The sequence below is a fragment of the Nyctibius grandis genome, chromosome 18, assembly GCF_013368605.1.
Source record: "Nyctibius grandis isolate bNycGra1 chromosome 18, bNycGra1.pri, whole genome shotgun sequence".
NCBI classification, from domain to species: domain Eukaryota; kingdom Metazoa; phylum Chordata; class Aves; order Nyctibiiformes; family Nyctibiidae; genus Nyctibius; species Nyctibius grandis.
This window is the reverse complement of record NC_090675.1, coordinates 7,565,533-7,588,731: the sequence shown is the minus strand read 5'-3', so window position 1 is coordinate 7,588,731 and position 23,199 is coordinate 7,565,533. Positions and strand designations below refer to the sequence as shown.

The following is a 23,199-nucleotide window of genomic DNA, read 5'->3' as shown; positions in this document are numbered from 1 at the left end:
AGTGTTTTCACTGATTGTCATTGCATCCAGGCAACATAAGGAAAGCGTCTTGGACTTTGGGATGGATAGAATGTAAATGCTATTTTTAAAATTACCCAGCAGGATAGAAAGTTACGCATGAGAGAGCTGCATGGGCATTTATTTTATCCCTCCAATCAAGAGACTTGTATTTATTTATAGGATAAAGCCCCTTATGTGAAAAAAGGTAGTTTGGCTCAAGTTATTTGGCTACACTGGAGAAGGACATTTATGCATTGGCATCACTGTGAAGGGGGCCTGCACATTGGTAATCAACCTGATTATTCCCAATGTGCCATGATTTGGCTGCTGCATTTATTTTCCAGACCCAACCCTGGGTCCAGCTGGGACACACCCAGAAACTGCATGTACACATTCAGCTATAAGTGTTTTTCTTTAGAAAAAGAAAACGGTTATTCTGGAAAATAATCTTGACATTTTAAGCCTGTATTTTCATTAATTAAAAACTCTCAAGATTGCCCCTTTTATCAGAGCATCTTTCCAAAAATTACTGAAAGTCATCATCATCCAATGACATGATACGATGATCTATATTTTAACAGCTAGGGAAATCAAGGCAATGGCACTGTGCAAGACTGCCAAGGTCACAAAGATGGTCCAAAGCAGACTTGGGAGCAAAATTCCTGACCAACTTATTGTCAATTTTTATTTAAACACAGGATAATCCCTCCTATCTCAATAGCTATTACCGAGACTCCCTTCAACTTTTGCATAGACAGGAAAAGTCTCTCTGAAGTCAATATCCTCCCCTTCAGCAAAAATCAGAGAAACACAGAGCCAGGAATTTCACCCATTTCTCAAAAACTCATAGAATATACTAATAACTTCCTGGGAAAACCCCACTGCACATATATCCTACTTCTAAATGTCAAAATGCTGCAAGTACCGTGGATGCAGAGCTCTTAGTAAGCATGTGCACCCTCTCGTAACAGAAGGGATATGCTAGCGTATGTGTCACAGTTTAAAGCTGGGCTGGCTATTAATTAGATGGCAGATGCTCTCTATTAACCCCTTCCTCCCCCCAGAAGGGGAAGGAAAAGAGAAAAGGGAGAGATACTTACAGGTTGGAAAGTTAAAAGTTTTAATAAATAATACAATGAAAAAGAGTATAATAATAATAATGGAAATAATCCCTACCGTTACCTCAGTAATAACTATATATGTTCTTCTTCACCCACATGACACAAACTGGGAGTTATTTGTTTTGCTGTTGATCTTCAGCACACAAGACCACAGTACTGTGGGAATCCAGCCTTTCCAGACTGCACATAAACTGTGCATAACAGCAGATGGGATTTACCTCCTATCCTTGTTGCTTGAAAGACCTCACTTGGAAAGATGGCTATAAAAACTCCATCCACTCCTTGGTGTTACTGCTGAATTACAGAATGCCATCACCTACCTAGTTCTCACAGCTAGTTAAATATTCAGATAGAAACCTGGTTAATGCTGATATACCAGAGAGAGATTAATACAATTTGGAAACATATTGACACAGTTTTATGCTGCTTGTTGACACAAACACAAAAAGTGATGCAGAAAAGGGGAAGAGAATCAAGGCCCTCACCCAAGCGCACATCTTGTGATTAAGAAACAACTGGGCTCTTTTCTGTATTTCTTTAGGACAGTGCGCAGCTGTGCTGGGATTCTCAAGGCTTTAAAACTAAGCTCCAGTATATTTGTGTCACAGGAAGTGTTTGACCAATTGTTTTACAAGCCAAGTCCCAGGAATTACATTGTGCCCCGGTTCAGAGGTTGAGAGGGCTGATCCTGGCTTTTCTCCCATTCAGCTCTTTGATTCTTTACGAGAACCATCAGCCTGAGCCCCAACCCTGAGGACCGTGGTAGCATTTGCAATACAGTCTCTGCTCACTCTCCGTGGTCCAAGACGGTGCATAACTGAAGTGTCAGTGAGGCAAAGTGCTCAGTCTAGACTTAAAGATTGAGACAGTAGTTGCTTAAGCAGAAAGATAATGTCAACTACCCACACTAATGACGTATGAAGAAATAACAGACTTCTTGTTTCTAAATATAACCCTTAGTTTCCAGAATAAGGAAGAAACCATCAAACACCGACATGTTAATGTACAACTGGCCATGGAGGAGCTTTTGGATCTCCTACAAAGCAGGTCCTGCAACGTGCAGCCCCAGGAATACGCCTGCTTGATGCATCAGCAGTCAAAGAAATAGTTATCCTGGCTGGCTGTCCTAGCAGAGTCCACCTCCCTAATGAGAATGCATTGATCCCATGACCACTTGACCAAAGGGAATACGTTATGTCCTCATCAGCCTATCTGCATTTGTACATCTTTGGGCCACGCTTAATCTGCGCTGGATCTCATCCAGCCAGCAAACGAGTTAAAAAAAAAAAAAAAAAGAGAAAAAGCAGGGGATAATATCATGGAATAGGGCTTGAGAACAAAGAGGATATGGAGGAAATACTGGCTAGTACAAAAAGGAATGCAAATTCCTGTGAGAAAAAGAAAGCCACAAATTCATAAACAAAAAACTAGTATTAGTGTGAGTTTAAACTGAATACAAAAGGGTAAAAAGCTTTATAGTATAGCCACTGCCAAACCACTAGTCAACCAGTCTCTTGCTATAATTACTTGACAAACAGCAAATACTGCAACAGCCTTTATTTTTCTCCCTAAGCTTTTGCGTCTTTGCTACATGAAGAACACAGTACTACGCAGAGACACCAACTTTTACACAGTCTGATATACCAACTTTATGCTTCTAGCAGTAAAAGCATTCAGAATTACATTTAATGACTTTTAGGTTACGTTCGGAAATAATTTGTTTCCAATTTCTCTCTCTCATGGCTGGAATAGCCATCATAGTGGGAATACTTCAGGGCAGGGTTTTTCCTTCTTTTTGAATAGCTGAGGCACTATACAGGAAAGGCACTTTTATTAATATATACAGCAAAGGTTGAAGTATTTATACTCCTCTTAATGCCAATCTATATATTTCTGGAAACCACGCAGGCTGCAGTCTCCATCAGGATATTTCATCAGAGCCCTCAAACTATCTGTGTTTTAAGAAAAGGAAGCTTCAAAAAACAATTCACAACTTTTTGAGGCAAATATTCAGAATGGCTGGGCATACAGGTATTTGTACTTTCCTAATTTAGACTAAACAATACAAAGCCAGAGAGTATCGCCCTAAAACTAGTTCCTACATACTCCTAAGGATGCTTTCTAAAACTGTACAGTGTTCCTGGGACCCACTGCAAAGTCAAATAACTCCCATTAAGGCACGGAAACAAATCATTTTCTTCTAGCTTTGCTCGTAGTTGCTTGTGTATTTTATGCAGAATAATTAAAAGGAATTATTTTCTGCAGGAACTGCTTGTACAACATGAAAGCTACGTAAAGGTTGCTCTGGTTAGTAGTTTCTCCGTGCTGTTGAGGTTCCCCCAGGTGGTATGAAATTGGATCTGAGACTGGACCTGCAAATACCAGTAAGACCAATACCAATTTATCAGCCATCTCATATTGGTGTCAGTGCTAATAGGAAGCACTGCCTCTTCTCCTGAAGATGCCCACTGCCTTTATCCATAAGCTGGTGTACTGACACTGTCATAGACAGGGAGATGGGATAATTCAATGGCTTGAATGCATAGGTCAGAACATAAGAAATACAAAAAATTTCAGAGGTATAGCTGCCATTTCCCTTTGTCAGTTCTAGAATATTCCTCACCTCCTCCTATTTAGCATTCTTCTACTTAAGACAACCACACAGATAGCTTCGCTATGAAAGATGGTGGTTCTGCAACAAGTGGATCCTAAATGGATCCTGTTAAACAATATAACTTTGATAAGAAGAATAACCATGATTGTGCATTGGAGAAAAGAGTCGGTCTCAGATTCTCTTCCTCTGTGCCATAGGATGGATGTGTAATGGTTGGAAAAACATGAAAATAGTTCTTTTAAGCAAACCATATTCACTAACATGGTAGCAATTCCCTCCCCTCTCTGGAGAGGGTATATGTGGCAGAAACAATAATCCTCAGTTCTAATGATCACGGGTTAAGTGCCTCTTGATGTTCCGTGTTTTCACAATACATCTGTGGATAGTAATAGACTTAATCTGGAGAGGTTTGGCCCCTTGACAAATGGGCTCCACAGAGAGCAAACAGAACCAAGGCACTTAAATAACACCACAGTCACTAATGATATGATTATGGAAGGTGATAATGCAACAAGAATGACTCTCAGCAGCTTCCAGGAGTTACGACTCATAGGAACGGAGCCTGTTAGAAAAGAGGCACCCAATTTCTTCACACTGTTGCTATGATGTATCATCTTTTTAAATAGATGAAAAAAAACCCACAAGACAACAGAGAAAAAGCTATTTTAACATAAATAACTTACTCTCAGCAGGCTTTGTGGTTTAAAGGACTTGTGGTAATTGAGTTCCAGAGCCACAAAAGCAGTTCTCAAGTCTGGTTGTCTCATCACCCTACATTACACACCATGATGTCAACAAATTCAGAGAGGCAGAAGGAACAGTATATGTACGTCTGGCAAAAGAGATCATGTGCCAGTGCACAGTTCTTGTAGGGAACCATACATTAGATTAAGGTTGTTTTTTTTTTTTAAGCTGGAGATTTTCCTCAAGGAAGTTTTGCACAAAGCCACTGAGCCCAAAGCCTTATTTTAGCACCTCTCCTGCATAGTTATTCAAAGTCAATGGCCAAAGTACCAGATAACATTCATATAGGCATTGAAATATGAAATAATCTGATCAATCATGCCACAGTTTATGGAATCCCACTTTTGTATTCTTTTCTCCTAGTCATTAAACTGAACTTCCACTTTATTTTCATTCTAGTGATTCTCTTTTCATGTTCTAAATAATTACTCTTTCCCCTTAGCGTTCATATCTTTTTGGTATCAAATCACTGTTTAAGTAGGGATCTTAGAAATGATATAGCAGATTAGAGAAACATAGATGCTTTCATGTTTCCCCTCAGTTACTGTAACTCATGCAATTTCTTTTTTTAAAAAACAAACTAAACTCTCCAGGGCACTACTAATTTGTGCTGCACTTCTCTCAACTCCCTCCAGTGTCCCTCTCTTGTTTTATGAGATTGCCTCCTGGGGAAAATGCTGAAGTTCAAAGCCAGGGAATGTTCCCACTGTAGTCAATGCAAGGATATATGCCAGGAGCAGGATGTAAATTTCTGTCTATAGTATAAGGCTTGTATGGGTTAAAGCATTTAAAAAGTGGAGCCTTGTGTGCTGGTCCCTAGGCCTTATCCCCAGGTCACTAATCCAGGTTTCCTCAGGGAATCTGGGACATGGGCAGTAGCTGCTACTGACAGTATCAGTTATTCTAATCCATTTTGCCCATACTGTTAAATGAAATCTGGTATCTTCACAATTTAAAAAGAAAGGAATCTCCCTCTTCCTCACGAGCTCAGATCAGGAACTGTTACTAGACCTCAAAGGCAGTACATTTTACCACTGAAAAAAGAAGTTAGGCGAGCAAGCAGCGAGTCTCTTATTCTCTCATTCCACTGTGTCACAGAGCTGAAAACAGTTTGCATCCAAAGTTATCTGTGGTTCTGGGCTTCATGTTAGAAAGAACATGACAGATTATACTGGGATTTGCACAGATGATGCCTCATAGACAGGGGTATTATCTATTGTAAAGAAGTCATGCACACCATCAGGGTTCTGCTCAGTGGAGTTCATTACCTCATTCCCACTATTGCAGCGGCTAAGGCAGGAAGGAGGGTGACGTTCTTTACTCCACTCCAGTTCTTTGTACTCAAGAATGATAAAAACTCCCTGTGGATCTTAATATCAGCCTTATCGTAAGAGTGCAAGGGTCTGGGAAAAGCAAGTTCAAGAAAAGTCAGTGAATGTACCACAAAGAACTCAATGGGAATGAGAATCTGAGGAAGAATGTCCAAGAGATAATGCCTCTAAGTGAAACAGTGAAGACAGAGAGGCAAGATTCTCCCCATAAATCAATACTGTGTTTGTCCTTTGGTTCATCAGATTTTAATTTCTGCCCTGAGACCTCACGCTCTGGGCAATAAGGCCCCCCATCACATCAGTCTGAACTTCTCAGACTCTCCTGGATTACACACTCTCTGTCAATGCCTTACCTGTGTGTTCTCAAAAACTGCTGAAAACTCATTCTGCTGCTTCAGAAAGAGTAATGCCAGAGGACAGCCAGGAATACAGGAGCCTCATCAGAGCAGAAACCAAAACGACAAAGCTTTTTCTGAAACATCATCTGCACAGTCACGTAGCAACAACACTCCAGCGGCCATATATAAAGCAAAGGCTTCCACTGTCCTCTGAAGCATGGACAGACTTTCCTCCAGAGACTAATACTAAAAGGAAAAACAAATAGACCCGGATTGCCTTGCATACCTCCTGGGTGGCCTGCTATCTGATACACAGTCAGCTCCACTACTTGGGTTCGGCACAGAAAAACAAAACTTCTTTTCTATCACGAAGGGAATACTTGTGGCTCTTGGTGCCAGTCTGGTACCTACAGAATCAGGGCAGGTCTCTATATTTGCAAAGCCACATAATAATTTCAAGACATTTAGTCCAACTTGGGTGTAATCAGAGAAAGAAACTACAGGCTGACTCTCAGAGAACACTTCTAACAGTTAACTCAGACTGTTTCAAGAGAAGTGGAGGAAGCTCATATATGTGCCATTTGAAACAACAAAGGGTCGCACCACTGGGAGAAAGTGTTACTCAAGAGACGGGTTTGCTGGCTTAACAGAAGCTAGACTTGGAAAAGTTGTATTTCATGAATCATTTTCTGAGGACTGGATGGGAATGTTCCCTGACACCTTCAAATCCAAGACCAGGAGAATTTTAGTAGATGAGATATAAAATAAATCAACACAGCATAGAGCACACAATTTCAGGGAGCAGCACTGTAGCCTTTTAGGCAGTATTACAGAACTGGAGGCTAAACGCTAACCCTGGCTTTATTCTTTCTATGGTGTGTCTAAAGTCAAGAGCTTTCTCTGATACCTGTCCTGTGAAATTGGTGCAAACCAGATGAATACGCCAGTGATATTACTCAAACTTTTACAGATCAGTTTACTTAAAGGGAAAGCTACTGTCTTTTCTTCTAAACTCCTGCACCCTGCAGCCAATGCTTCATAAAGAGCTGGTTGTGAAGAAAAAAAATATTTTATTATTTACTTTAAAAGATGGACTGTGCTTTATTAAAGACTTGCTCCAGGGTGCATATCATGTGGTGATAACTGCTTTTGTCTTCTGCTCTAAGTAACAAACAATATTATTCTTAAGAAAGAAAAATCTCAATATTATATCAAACCAAGACTATCCTGCACACCCAGCATATATCACAGGATGAACTGTTGTCTATAATTGCCTCCTACAGCTCAGTTACAAGCAGAACCAAAGGCCTAACTCAACTGTGTACAAACTCTAGCCAGAGTTTGATAAGCACAGCAACAGCCATGCAAGAACTGGACAAATCATTCTGCATGCTTAACAGTGAAAATAAATCACTCTGCAAAGAAATGAGACGCTCTCAAGCAGTCAAAACTTGCTTTGTAAAATCCCGTAAACAGCAGCATATTAGAAAGAGTGGGGCCCCAAGCTGCAAACTTCATTTGGTCAAGGCCACACAAAGAAATATTTCTTTGGTTTTACAGAAATGACCAATGAAAGAACTCTCACAATAGCACACATCCCACAGAAGCCTACAGAAGAAATATTAGAATGTAATTTCAAAAATTGATGCCAAATTGAAGCTGCTGCGCATATACACTCTGTTTCTCACCATCAGTGACCTTTGATGCAGTAAATATTTCAGGTTTTGTACACAAATTACTTATGACAATGTAATATTGGGGAATGCAGTGTTAAAGAAATTGGAAGGAAGAGGATGGAAACACCCAGTAGAAATAAACATGCAAAAATCAGCAGACTGAAATACACATTTATTTGAAGTGACACTGCTCAATGCACACCTATAGGAAAGTGATTCATCACATCGTTCTGTGATGAATTATTCTCCAGAGAAAAGTGAAAATGTACCTGTTCCCTTACCTGGTAACCCTCAGTCTTCTTTTGGCACCATTTCAAGAGAGCATTCCTCTTCGAACCACCATACTCCCGAGCCAGGGCTGCCAGTGGGTCCTTTCTCTCCACACTAATCCAGGGAAGCATAAGAGAGAAGATAAATATGCTTGAAGTCTCTCTCTTCTTTTTTTTTTTAGAGCGTGTAAATAATATCTGTACGACAAACTGGAATGGCGGCACAGAACCTAAGCATAAACCAAATACGTAAATATATACGTTTTTTTCTCAAGACAGAAGAAAATTACATGTCCAGATTTCCCTTAGACCTCAAAGCCTTTAGTTTTTAACTCATCATAACATGCAAAGCCACAGTAAAATAATAAGAGTTGACCACTCGTACACATAATGGAATTCTGGTATACAACTTAGTGGCTCCTGAATTTTGACATCTGGATCCGACACAGTCTGGTAATTCTGAACTGGGCAGACTAGCCAGCAGAGTTTCCACTGGAGACAGGGGTTCACCAGATTAAAACATTCATCTTGGTGCCAGGCAATGCTGTCAATCTTCCCAGTGTGCTGTTTTTCCCAGGAAACTGAGTTGGTACCTGAGTTTGCTTTGGGGTTTCAAGCTGCTGGGGGTAGAGGTAAGCATTCTGCTGCTGAAGGCCATAGGGGGTTTGCTCAGGGATTCCAGGGAGGGGCTTTTACGGAGGTAATGGTCTGGTTTCAGCTCTTCATTCCTCCCCTTCAGAAGGTCTGTGGGAATTAAAAAAAAAGCTGTCAGTTTGCAGTCTGAGGAATTTGATTAATCACTGTCCTGCCACCCAGCACACAATATGTAGTCTGTTGTTTTGATTCTAAACAAATGTACTCATTTGTTCATTAAACACACATGGGGCTCGGAAACCTTGAGCAGATTAGAGGTGATCATAACAAGGAATGGCTTTGATGATCTCAGCAGTACAGACTGCCTGGTTTCCTGTGATTGATACTCCTGCTGGGGGGTAGGGGCCTCAGGTGAATGAGGGGAAATACCAAAATCTACAGTCTTAAAGGTTCAAACGCTGATGGCCAGATATCTTCACCAGATGACTGACCAGCCCTAATACAATAATTTCTTTCTGCCATTAGCAAATTTATAACAAGAAAGCTTCTTTTCTCCTGAATACAACCCAGTTCAAGGCAGCTGTAAGAGGCACTTTTTATCACATGATGCTTGGCATCCTATCTGACAGAACTTTGGGAAGTCTCAATATATTCATAGCAGATGCATCTATATTTTTATTACACATACTACGTATTTTTATAGAATATATTTTATGATATATATTTTTATATGTGTATATATAAAAATAAAATAAAATCAACACAACTAGTAGCCACAGAATCCCATGTTGATAGGTTTTTGAAGACAAGCCAAAGAGATCATAGAAATCAAATTATCTCCCCATGCATATCAATATTATATATTCCAAATGTGAATGACTCTTCTAGCTCTTCTAGCATCCATCTTATGTTGGATGTATGGGGAATTGCCTCAAATTTAAATAGCTGCACTGATCAGACAGGCCACCAATAAATGATTATTGGGACCGTTTTAAACTTAAGAATATTCTGCTTAGAGAAACAGATCTACCACAAAAGCCGTATCAATAAACGAAATCTGAACATTATGAAAAGGAATGTAGGTTTCTCACTAGTTTATAAAGATAGCAAAAAAAAAACCCACTGTTAAATTGTTATTAACATAATTGTACTGGTTAATGGCATGGTCTAATTAGGAAGTGTTGTGCCAATCATTCAGGGTGCGTTCATGCACAGCACAGAAAAAGGAAGGAGGAAGGATCCCAGGTATAAAGGCTATTGGAAACATCTAGCTGGAAAGAAAAGAGGGAGAAGATGAAGGCATATTAGGAGGTATTTGGAAAGAGAAACAGGATAATAATCATATGAAAAATATGCATCATGATTAAGAAAAATCACATTTTGTTAGCACTGTCCATTTGCACTATTTAAAGAAACTTTGTGGTTACCGGCTTGAATTATTCAGCAGTGCCTGAAGTGATGCAAGTTAACAGTATATTGTACTTTGAGTCTCACTTGCATGAGTAATATACTTCATTTGACTTATTTCTGGCTGCTAGAAACTCTAGGACAGCACCAGTAAACCTCTGATTCTAAATCATAGCCAGAGATCAGCTCTCTCTGGGCAGTAACCCATTCTCCTCTCCAACGATGTAACATTTGGGTCATATTAAGGACATCACAGAACCCCGCTGTGACACTGGGCAGATGGAATCAGCCAGAAGATTATTATTATGGAGACTATTTCACTCTGAATTTCCTTGGGGATATTTTTTAATTCGGTGTTGTTTGCACAGGGCTGGATCAACTGCCTTCTAGGATTATTTAGATTGGAACCAGAGCTATTACAACTTTATTGTGAGCCTTTGCTATGGATTATTGGAACTAAATTAAACCCAGGTACAAAGAGAAGCTGTAAATACAGGAATTTGTTAGATAAGCAACCATAAATTTTTACCATACAATGGCTAATAAAATATCAGTTGATTTAAACAGATTTTCACAGAACAATTGTCTATAGGTAATAACAGTAATTAACCATGGCCTGAAGTGGGATATTTATTAATAAGGACTGGCATTATATTGCACAGTTGACAAATTACTTCACTCTACAGTAAACTGGTAGAGATTAAAAAGGTTTTATGCTCTGTTTAGGATCATTGTATACTCTCATGCAAGACATTTTCTGGAAACTTACCGATACAAACAAATAAACTCTTGTCTGTTCCACTGATAACTTCTGCTTGCTTAGCATTTACTGCTGCAGGAGAAGCCAGTGGCACAGACGAGATGTTATTTATTTATGCTGCCATCTATGCTATAACCTGTCTTGCTGTTCAGATCCAGTATCTCTTCATTTTTGAATGACAGAAGGGGAAGCTTAGAAGATTATCTGAAGAGTCTAAAAATGAAGACAGGTTCTAATTTCTCTCCTGTACCAGCAAACTATTGCAGAAAATCCAGTCTACCAATGAAGCTGTGACTGATTTTTTTGTCCCTCCCTGCAGTTTCACTGAGGTTTCACTACAGGAATATAATATTTCATCTGTCCTTAAAAATTCAATAATCTGTTGTTATTAGCTTTGATTCCAATGCAACAACTATATTCAGGACTAGATAATCAAAATAAAGGGCCCTAGAGAAAATGGGAAACAAACACTGGTAGAAAAGAATATTAAATGCCAAGGGAACAAAAGCAAAGTGTGAAATAAAAACAAACGCATCTCTTGAGAACTCTCAAAACAAACTATTTGGAGCCCAAATATGACTGTTCCTAAAACAGTCACATCGGTGTCTGAAATGTTTGATGTATTTAAAATGAAGCTCAATTTAAAAACAAATAAACCCTCAAAAGACAGTGCTTTGGACTTGTTCCATATACATACACATTGAACAAAATCCAATCCTCTCCAGTTCCACAGCATGGATTAGAGGTGCCACGGATACTTTGGAATAAAGAAGGCAAGTTTGTGTTGGCAAACCATAATAAATCAGCTATTTTTTAGTTTTCTGAGGCTACAATAAAGATGGGAATGGAAACATCACAAAATTAATAAACTCTTGAAAACAAAGACTCTGAAGACACTTTTTCACGTTTCCTTTGACCGTACGAGAAGAGGAAAAATGGCCCAGGCAGAGGCCAACAGTTAATGATAAGCTTTTGCTAGTAAAAAAAGGCAACATTTCTACGTTTACTGCAACTTACCTGCAAGAGGAAGGTCTGAAAGATCTGTGTGTCTGGCAACACCCTTGCTGGCTGGCTTGGCATTATTATATACAGAATGTCTCTGTGCAACAAACAAATGTAGAAAAGATAATTAAAAAATACTAGCCATCACGCTTAAATAGGCAAGTAGAAAGACGTTTCTGCTATCTCAAGATCACAAAGCAGATAGAGGGATACAGAAACCTTTCAACAAGGCATCAGCTGTACATATAGCTGGATAAATGGTTGTGAAAAATAAAAGGACAAAGGGACAATATTTTTAGCTGGTAATATATTGGTTACTGAAGTGTTTCACGTTTCTATTTGCACCATTTTTGCTCTTACCAAACATAACCTAGTGTCACAAATCCAAAGTAAGAATGCCTGTTCCTAACTCTGCCTCTGTCCCAGCACCCTGAATCATAAGTCAGAAGGATTCTTGTCTCTGCAGCCCCAGCACCAGTTCTCAGCATTAATACCCCATCAGCCAGGCATTAATAGAAGGTTCCCAGACCTCTGTTTAATCCTGTTCTTTAAACTTCCTTTGCTGATTCTTTGAAGGGAATGTGCTCACACATTTGTTAAGTAGTCTTTCAAAGTCATCTCATTCTTCAGAACACCCACCTAAACACCCTAGCCTTGCAACTGGTTTTTACCCAGATTCAGAGGGGAATATCCTGTTGTTAGTCTAGTGACCAAGCAGTCAAAAAACATACAGTGGCTTCTCTAGCCTAGAAAGGTTAGGAGTCTGATGGTACGTCACCTTCAGTACATGTGGATATCAGGAAGCACAGTGCATTTGCTTCTCCATCCTTCACAAAAGCAGTATTTCCAATAACATTGCACCACAGGCTTGAAAATTGCTAACAGGAAGTTAACTAACTGGTGCAGTGACATAAGTAGTACCACATTCCAGCGTGGTTATGCTTCAGTAGGAAAAAACCCAAACTGTAAGAGCTCTTCATTCAGCACTGTATGAACTTACTGGATAACTAGGAGCATATATCTTAGAAACTTATTATCCCCTGTCTCTCAACTCACATACAAGCTACCTAGTTTAGTTTGATGTTTCTTGTAACTCACTCCCAATAACTGAAACCTATTTTCTGGTCCACGGGGATTAAAAGTTCAAAATTGCATTCCGAAGAGTTCACATCCGTCCACTGAGACCTCGAAGCTGAAGTCAAAGACAAACTCACTTTGATCCTTTTTGTTAGTACTACAGCATTTGATGTTTCACAGCAAATAAACAGGTGAGTTTCCCCTTCCCCTTGTCAACACATGCACGTTGGCATGCTGAAGCTCTGTCATGCTGTAGCAAACACTGCATCCACCCATTTTAAAACTACAAGGATGGAAAGAGCTCCTTGTACCTGCATGGGGGAAACAGCAGCTGCTGGGGCTGTCCTCACTGGAATTCCACTTAGAGGGCTCCTGGGGACCTTGTGAACCGTGATATTTTGTCCAGTGCTACCTGCAAGAAAAAGAAAACAAAAGTGGAAACATTTGCATTTCAAACCCAACTATCTCTCTCTGTCAGAACAGGGAACCACTGGTGTAGTGACATTCCACAGATAGTATTTATGTACCAAGCACTGACAGAAAATATAGATTAAGAAGCAAGAAACAGCACCAAAGTTACCTGCTCACTGCTAGAAAAATTTACTACAAAATACAGTGTTCAAATACCTGAGCATCCCAAGTCAAATGATTTTATCAGTGACTTCACGGTGGCTGCTGATTCTGACGGCGTGGGAGATGCTCTGCTAATGCAGACTCCTTGCCAGCGGTTGGTTGTATCTGCCTCTAGAGATTCCACCTCTTCAGCTGTCAGCCTACAAAGCAGAAACCAGATCAAAGTCAGGGGCATCAGGAAGTGCAAGCAGAGACTAAAGGTCTTTATTTGTAGTAAGGCAAATCCAACAACACACATCTTTTATTGTCATGCCCAGAACATGGACCACTCATTAGAATGTTCATGTTCTTTTCTTGGAGTGCCTGGCACACACTAAATCATTGAGTCTAACAAACTTTTCTGCATTGTTAACCTTATCATCCCCATTCCCCATCCTCACACAGGATGGAGGATTATCACAGAAAAAAGCAGTTTGATGAGACTTGTGAGTAATCATCGATAATTACCTGAAGATGGGCTTTCAATACAGCACAGGGGCCAAGGGGCTACTGTGGTCCTCAGTGTATAATGAGGAAAGTAATCAAAGAGAAGGATGTTATTTTACACTTTATGTTTTTAATTGGCGTGACCACTGCTGGAGTAATTGTTACCAGTTAAAACACCATAATTGAAAATAAAATAAGTAATTGGACAGGGTTCAGGTAACAGCCATAAAAATTAAACCAGAAAATATACTTCATAATGAAAAGCTTTGGAAACTCAACTCTTATAGCTTATCAACAAGGACATCTGCTGAACAAGTAAAACCTCAATCACAATCCATAAGCAGTTTATGGGGAATAAAACTGTCAGGTGCTTTATCCTAGCAGACACAAGAATCCCAAAATGCAATGGCTGCAATGAAGATAGACAAACTCCAAACAGAAATAAGGCTCATATTTTAACAGGAAGGATCATTCAGTTACTCCATGGAAAAGAAATTCTGAAGTCAAGATCAGGTGCTGGACTTAGAGGAGTTAGTACAGGAAAGTCCACAGCTGTGTTAAACAGCAAGTGTAGTCACACAGTGTAACTCTTGCTTCTAATCATGCCTTTTACAGACCTGTCTGACATTGCTTAGCACTGACACTGTACTTACCCGGTAGCTCTCACGTAGACTTCGAGTGTAATTACCTAGCTTTAGTTTAGGAAAGTTGCAACTGGATAACAAAGTCTAGTCACATAAAAAGAGAGTATTTATACATTACTTTCCTGATCTCCTAGCTGCTTAAGAAATGTGTGCTGATCTACAGGTTCTGAGGTATCACCACTTCTCCCTGCTTTTAAGCGTGGTAAGGCACCAAGAGCTACATAAACACAAACCCAGGAATAATTTCATAAGGAGGCTGGAGGACTCCATCCAGAAAGTGCCTATGGGGTTGAACAACTTCTGTTGAGCTAAAAACAGAAGCCAGTGTCTTTCTCTTTCCCTTTTGGCATCACAGTCTAGAAAACGCAAGGGGCTAAAGGGTGTCAATGAATAAGAGAATAAGAGTGACTCATGTTTCCATTTTTAGCAGAGCTTAAGGAGATGCTGTCTTTAAGCAGATATTGGCTATTTCTTTGCTAATTCATTCAAGCTCCTTGTGTGCCAGGGGAGCCTGCAGAGGCAGATGGCTAGAGAAAAAGCCATTTCAGTTCCTTTCTCCATTTAATCCAATAAGGAGGAAAGGCAGATTGGGTAAGATTCACTGAGCTCCAAGGGAGCCAGTGTTTTGCTGACTAACTTTAAGTTCTACCCTTCATTTTTTCTTCTGTGGCTTCATAAAGCATATGCAGGTGATAGCATCTGCACTTGTCATACGAAAACACAAAAACTAAAGGAGTGCTGCTTCTAGTAAAGTATAGAGGAAGGACAGATTTCTGCCTCAAGATATCAAGCCACCCAATGCAATCCATTACACTTTCAAGAATTAAACAGGCCACTATGCAAGAGTTCTGTCTAGTTACCCAGGTAACAGGGGTATGCACAAGGTTTGTGGGGTGTTATCAGTAAATGCCTGTAGACCAACTGGCAAAACTTGAGAATAAAGCGAGCCAGAGGTATGCTCTAGGGCAGCCATCACTTCATTGGTTAGGATTTAACTGTGAACAGCTCAAACCTCACAAACTAGTCTCCTCAGTCTAGCCTTTGATTCCAAAAAATCACGTTAAAGAAAGAGTAACTAGACCAGCCCCTATGCCATGCCACAGCAAAGTCCATTGAGAAATCACATGCCATCATTCAGTCATTGTACAGAGTAATTACAAAGATTCAAGTGCTGGAGCTACTACCGGTTCCAATTTTGTTAGGATGCTTCCTGTAACCTTAAGTCTGTATATTTGTAATAGGCTTCTAACACACCCTGAAACAGCCTCCTAGATTAAACACAACCATGTCAGAAAACTGAGGCCTCTCATGCTGCAAAACCTGGGCATGAAAGGTAGGAAGAATAGTGCTGAGACTTATTTGCTTCAACTAAAACCACACATGCCAGCCAACGAGCAACGGAGAGTTATGAAACTTGCCGAGTACCTTCCACTTTCTAAGAGAAAAATCTGTATGATAAGGGGATGCATGTTGTGTACATATATGGGTTTCTTAATAGAGAAGCAGAAGAGTAACAGCTTAACTTGCAGTAGCAAGCTAATTCAGGAGAACAGCATAGGAGAACATGACTTAGAAAGATTAATGACAAGCCATAACTTCAAACCAAAAATGACTCCTTGTGCACAGAATTTATTCAGCTTAGCATAGCTTAAGGCCATCCATGAAGACTAAGCAAGCTCTGACACAAAAAGGACGGATTTGAACAAAATGTCATTTACTGCTGTATGCCTTCCTTGAAACAAGGATGAATGGTTCACATAAATAAATGCTGCAAGTGCAGCTGGCTTGAGTGGAGCAGCTCCGGGAGGAAGCAGACCACTTTAGCCACAAAGGAATTAAGATGTGCAGTCCCTTTTCACAAAGCCACTGCCTAGTTCCATTCATTCATTGGTGAGAGAAGTAGATGCAGTGAGCTTTTCTCTAATAGCAAGAGTTAGTCTCCTTGTTGTCTAGGTCTGGAATATGTGGACAACAGACTGCCAACAAGGTCAAGTCTTTCTGTGCTTAATGTATAGATTTTGGCAACAGTAGACTTCACGTATTTGTGAAATTTCTAACCTGCTCTGAGGACCTCTTCGTGACAGGTAGCCTAGGACCACAGAACCATACTTTCAGAAAAAAATTACACTCTGTAATCTAGTCTTTGACACAGTTCCTGTCATTGTTGTGAATTCTCCTGAACTCCAAGGGACACAAAGAAGAGACACAGCTACTGATGCACAGAACAGAAGAGAGGCCAAGGGCAGGCAGCAGACAATTCCAGACACTTAAACATTTATTTGGCACTTCATATATATTTCTTAAACATAAAAACCAACATTTGACAGCTGCCAGCACAGAAAAGAAAGGCAACACAAGTGTGTATATATGCATACACTCCAGTAGCACGGCCCAAAGGTGAAGGCCATGCCAAAGCCAGGACATCCTCCAGAATTCTCTACTAGCTCAGCCTGCTCTGAGACCAGGCCCTTGCTGTGTCTTCACATCCAGGAGGAAAGGGTGGGAATCCCACAGCCAACACATGAAATTCCAGTCCTGGAATGAATCCTGATGATCTCCTGGTAGAGATGGTGACTTCTGTGCTTCTCCTTAGCATCCAAGTAAAGAGCTCTCCAGGTATCTCCAGTTGCAAAGCTGAACTTCAGCAAGTTCTCCCTGATCATCATATACTTCACCTGAGTTAAGGGCATGAGAAAGACTCCTTTCCAAAAGGATATTTACTAGGAGGTTGAGATATTAATTTGTTCTCCTTCTGATCTCTCCATCTGCAATTCTCACAGCCAGAACAAACCTCACGTGGGACATTCTCTGTGAAAGTCATAGCAGGACACGCTCCTTGGGCACCGCCCCGCTCCCTAACACACACTGAGTCAGACATGCCACCCAGTGGCGACTGCCTTGTCAATACAACATGAAACATCTGAAACCATCAAAGCAGCTGATACTGAATAAATAACTTCATGTTTCTATTCAGTTTTCCTGCCGGATTTCAGCAACCTATGGCTTGAGTTTGTGTGTATGTATACATACTGACCCGTATGCATATATGCATTCAGACACACACAGATAGATCTATGAATATAATACTATATGGAGAACTCATGATGTGTATGCACATTAAATTTTACAAATCAGACATACACACTCAGTTTTATTTTTTGTTTAAGCTTAAAATGGCATGTCTGAATTTCTGTTTCAGGGCAAATATCCCCATCCCTCCAAAAAAAGCCCTCAGTTACTTCAGTTCCCCAAATCTCTGTGATTACTTCTTATGGCCTTGCTGGCTTTAGACTAATTCAGAACTTTTTTCCGCCTCATGGAGTCTTCTGAAGAGAGCCTTCTGAAACAAAGAAGTAGGCTCTTGCCCATGGGGAGGAGGTGCAGCATTCACACTTTGTGATACACTTGACTTTTGCAGGGCAATAGAAAACTGGAGGTGCTTTCTCGAATTGAAACTTCCCTTTTTCAGCTGCAAGTTGCAGGTATGTCCTGAAGTGTCTCACAGGCCTGGCTATGCATCCATTCAGGGCTGTGTTAGCTGGTAGAGATCAGGCACCTATGGAGATACAGACAACAATCGGGGAAGTTACAAGAAGCAATACAATGCCCATCCTGAGGTACAGCTCTCTAGTTCACAGTTAAATCATCCCATCATCACTAAATCAAGGGGAGAGGGGAAAATGCTGATGGTGTTGCTAGGGCAGTTGAAGGAGTGCCTTAACACTCCACTAATTCAGCTTTGGGACATGATGAGCAAACAACCATACAAAATACAAAAGAAAAAAAAAAATCTATGTTGCTCAGATGTTGTTCAGGAAGAAATTAAGTGTTTAAAGCCAGGGAACCAATTTCAAAGAACAGGGATGATGGTGCTCCTGGCTTTCCTCTCCTCTAATCATTTAGGACTATTCATTCAAAATGGGTACATGAACCCGTCCAGGCAACTAGAGTTGCTCTGCTTCAGTCAGAGTTTCTGTTTCAAGGTCCTTACACCAAAGGGGATGGAATAATCTCCATCCAGTGAAAACAAAACAAAACAAAACACTCAACACAACTCTGAGGAGTCACTAACTAGAGCAAACCAACAATACTTCAAGGACCCTGCTCTAACATTCTAGTCTGCTTACTTTCAGCGAGAGCGGAATGAACTACCAAACCTCTGTAAGACAGAACAGCTGCAAAACACAGGCACAGATGAGCAGCACATCAGCACATACAGACTGACAGCAGGGTTTAATACACAGAGAGTACAAGCTTATTTCCAGGAGAAAAAGCATGTAACACTGCCATGCTGTGGCATTTGAGACTTCAGGAGGAAGAACAGAAGCAAATTAGTGGGATACATCACAACCTTCACTTGAGGCTTCCGTTTGAAGATTTGGTTAATTTTTTTTATTATCCTAAGTTGTCGTTCATTTAATTATAGATAAAATTTCTCTGTTTTCTGAGTACTACTCCCAGCTCAACTGTCTTCCCTCCATGTTCTCGGTTCAAGGCACATAACGTTACAGTGCGAAAATCATTTTGAGAACTTGAAGGGAAAGAGTGAAAGTAAGACCTTGAAACTTTCACTGCTGCTAAGCAGTGTATTGCCAGAAAGGCGTGGAAATGGGTGTGTAATGAAGCCAAAAAGAGCCATCCATAATTTGGAGTACTTTCAGCAATAACTTTCTTCCTTTGTGTTACAAACCTAATATAGCATTTTTTTTCCACCACTTAAATATTTGATCCTAAAACAGCCACAAAAATGAATCTATTTATTTCCAAAGTGAGTGTTCTGAAATGACAAAACTTGCTACAGGATCATAGGATAATTCAGGTTGGAAGGGACCTCAGGAAGTCGCCTAGTCTAACGTCCTGCTCAAAGCAGGGTCAGCTAATGAGGTCAGACCAGGTTACTCAGGGTCTTATCCTGTCTGGTCTTGAAAACCTCCAAGGATGGAGACTATTTAATTCCAATTGCCCCCACCTGTGAGGAGACAGTTACACAACAGTGGACTGTAAACTTTTGCATTTTACTGCAGAAAACTAACATTAATTAAGATGTAAAATATCATAGAAGACTGTCTGAAACAGGGGTTGATCAATTTGTAGGTTTCAATCAGTACTAACTTGGGACAAGTTAACTCCTCTCTTCCTTATTCCATTTGGTTGATGCTGGTCCAACCTCCCCCCAACATTCTTAGTCATAGAATTAGACATTTAATCTGTGTTAAAGATGCCTTTGGGAGGCTCTTACCTTCATTCAGATGAACTCTGATGACCTCATCAGGATTTTTTCTGCAAGTTCTTTGGCTGTTCCTGAACCAAAAATGACTTTTTATCTGATTAGAAGAACGTAACGGTGAAATCAAACTTGGAGGCAGGAACCCAGGCAGCCACAGGCAAACATTAAAATGGCAGGATGTCGTAGGAGATAAATTGGCTTCAAGATCAATTTATGAGGTGGAGTCAAACGACCCTCAAGAGATGGCTGAGATTTTGCCAAAAACCTTTGAGTAGCAAGCTATTTGGAAGGTACATTTTCCAATCAGAGCGTGAAAATCAGACAGGAAACTTCCACTAGGGACTGTCAGATATTCAGCTGAGTGCACAGCTGCTCAGCATTAGCAAATATGAGGAATACTTTATAGACTGTCTTAAGGTATCATGCTACAAACTGTTTCCACCAGTGCTGAGCATGGACTAAAAGTCACCACAGGTACCAGAATCTACTGCTGATTCTGAGCAGCAGCATTTGTGAAAGCTGACTAAAAGAAACTATGAGAATATCCCCAGAACTTTCTTGGTGAAAGAAGCTGAGGTGCTGGGGAAGACAGTGACCTCAGGAATGCAAAAATAACTGGGAGTGTAGAACTGGCTCTCAGCAGGAGCTTTGGCGACTTCAAGAATTTGTTTTCTAGCTCAGTACAGTTTTAAAATTTCAGTGCTTAGCTGTTGATCGTTGCTTTGCTTAGACAATGACTTACATAGGCTTCATTATCTTCTCCATACCACTCAGTACAGAAATTTTGCACACTCTGCATGAACACTGTGAGTCAAATTAGTTATACTCAAATTGACAGATGCAAAATTTGGTCTCAACACCCGTCTTTGGAAGAGAATAAATATTGCCCACTGCAGACAGCGTATCTGGCTCCATGACCAATGTAATACTCAAAGCAAGCTATACAGATAGTCAACACGACGCAAAGACAGACATATATCTATATGTGTGTGAAAGAGAGCAAGAGACAAATGCCAAAACTGACTTAATTAAATATGTGTCTGAATACCTCCTTCTGGAACTACGTATGTATGGATTCTGGGGATCTAATTTCAAAAGCAGTATTTGCAGCTCAGGCTTCCTATGCCAAAGAGCTGACAATGCAGCCATGTTCCTTATACCTGGAAGATAAATATCCCTGTTTGCAAATTAGCAGGTCATCTTCTATTCAATGTAAGTACTATCAAATACATCTTCAGATTAAAAAAAAAAAAAAAAAGAATAAAGAAGGGAAACTACAAGCACATGATTCCTGCCCTGCTACATGGACCTTGCTCTAAACAAGAGAAATCTCATTAAGAACGAATCAGGAATGGAAACAGAGCCCAGAACTTAAGTGCTGTCTGGTAATCATTTTGCCTGAATACATAGTCTGTAATAGCTTTTCTTTGCATCCACTGGGGACTCTGACAACAAAACTGGAGCTTAAACACATTCCTTTATTTTTCTGAAAAGAAGTATTTCTCTTTGTTCCATCCAGGAATTCTGATCCATACACCTCCGCACAAAAGCCCTCCTATCTTTTTACTCCCATCTACTGTACAGCGGCTGTGGAAACTCCTGAATGGAAAACAGTGAGCAAATATGTGCAACATAAAGCTGGACTGTTATTCCACCTGAAAGAAATTACAAGATTCACTGTGTTCCTGTGGCTGTTCTACCAGCAGCCATTAATCTACTAGGAGAGAGATTAAATAGGAAAATCTAGAGGAGTAAAATTAATTTGGCACACAGTTTTGATAAGCAGTACCACTGTTTGTGTTATTTTGTCTTTCTTCGTTCCCCCCGTAAAATTTTCATCACTCTGCAGCTCTGCTGGCTCTACTTGTGTCAATGCAAAAAAAAAACCCGAGCAGAGCACTGTCATCTTTAGAATTTGGTTCTTCCTCTAATACATCTTTTGTTTTCCATCTCTTCTTATTTAGTACTTCAATTGTAGTGATTTTTGGAATGGAGGGTGGTACATAAAAGGTCATTGCACTGCATAAAAGCCACATTGTAAGGCATCTGTACTGGTTCCAGATCCAATTGCAAAAGTCACTTTTGTTCTAGCCATGTTCCCCCAGAGGGAAGCCCCACATACACAGCTTACCATGCTGGGGTGTATCTCTGAATGGCTCACAATTACTGTTCCCCTCCAACCACTGAGACTACAGCAATTGTTTTACAGATGGGTCCACTGCACGATGAAGTCGCTTCTGGGCTAAATGCTAACCCAGGCCACAGTCCAGACCACTTCACACAGCTAAGCACATAACAGGTTTCAAATTAAGGACAGGAAATGTGAGATGAGGAATCCTAGTGCTTGCATTCATCACTCAGTCAACATGTATCAGACTTTCAGAACGGAGAAGTCCAGCTAGTCCTCGTTTTAATTTGAACATATACAGTCCTTGACTCCTCTCAGGTTAAGTAGTTCTCTTCTGGATGTCCCACTGAACACATGTAGCCAACCAACCTTTTCACAGATGGTTTAAGACAGCTGCACAGAGAATTATGAAGGCAATAAAACACAGTGGAATACCATATTGAGAACAAAGCTAGAAGAGTATATTGGCAATTGTTATTACTTAATATTTGCTGATTAAAACCTTCATGGCCTAGTTGACAGAACGAGATTGCCCAAAAGAAAAAGAACAGAAACATCATAGAATAAGAGACAACAAAATCTGTCAGAAGAGTTAAAAACAGACAACATGCACATCCAAGCCAATGAATAGTTATTGACAAAGCACTGTTTGCATGCATGTTAGCAGTCACAGAGATCAAATCTTGGCCTGTGTAAGTAACCAACCTGTTGCTGCCCTTCACTTCATCCAGCTCCTTTTGCAGTCTGGCACTCTTCTCCTCTTCCTCCTGAAGCTTCCTCTTTACCACGCGGAGCTCCTGCTGGGCTTCACACTTTATATCATTGGCTACGACCACTGCAGTCTGCAGATCAGCTTGAAAACGCCTCCACTCTTCTGTATCTTCCTAGAAAGAGCAATTAGAACCCCAAACTGTTTGCTGTAAAAATGCACCTACTTGAGCTGAGCACTTATTTATTGATCTCCCTTTCAGTGACCAGAAGCGACCAGGATTTCACCACAATTTCAAGATGATGCTGAGGTCAAATTAAATACTTGCCTCTTTACACAGTACTGATGAGATTGCCAAAGAAGAAACTGATGCTAAGCTCTCCACTCCAATACAAAAAGTACAAAGTTCTTCCTATAGCTATTGATCATTCAGACTTGTGATACTACTACAAGCACTGTTGCTGAAAAGAGCTCATTGCTACTGACGATTCATGAAGCA

At 40.3% G+C, this 23,199-nt stretch overlaps 2 protein-coding genes across 9 annotated transcripts in view; one reads left to right on the top strand and one right to left on the bottom strand.

Annotated features, from left to right (window-relative positions):
* The window catches only part of ZSWIM7 (zinc finger SWIM-type containing 7), a 65,995-nt gene extending 52,502 nt beyond the window's left edge, over positions 1-13,493 (top strand). The window contains exon 7 of the transcript XR_011049453.1: positions 13,483-13,493. The gene's annotated coding sequence lies outside the window, so the exon portion shown is untranslated. The remainder of the gene's footprint in view (positions 1-13,482) is intronic.
* SPECC1 (sperm antigen with calponin homology and coiled-coil domains 1) overlaps positions 1-23,199 on the bottom strand; it is a 92,562-nt gene that overhangs the window by 12,053 nt on the left and 57,310 nt on the right. For 7 of the 8 annotated variants that reach the window (XM_068415673.1, XM_068415674.1, XM_068415675.1 and 4 more), the window contains 6 exons: positions 22,697-22,875; positions 13,561-13,706; positions 13,245-13,345; positions 11,872-11,953; positions 8,687-8,837; positions 8,106-8,208 (listed from right to left, as the gene is read on the bottom strand). In XM_068415673.1, the coding sequence (XP_068271774.1) occupies positions 8,106-8,208; positions 8,687-8,837; positions 11,872-11,953; positions 13,245-13,345; positions 13,561-13,706; positions 22,697-22,875 (762 nt within the window). Of the gene's footprint in view, positions 1-8,105; positions 8,209-8,686; positions 8,838-11,871; positions 11,954-13,244; positions 13,346-13,560; positions 13,707-16,893; positions 18,193-22,696; positions 22,876-23,199 lie in introns of those variants that run through there. The other variant, XM_068415679.1, reaches the window with a different exon arrangement.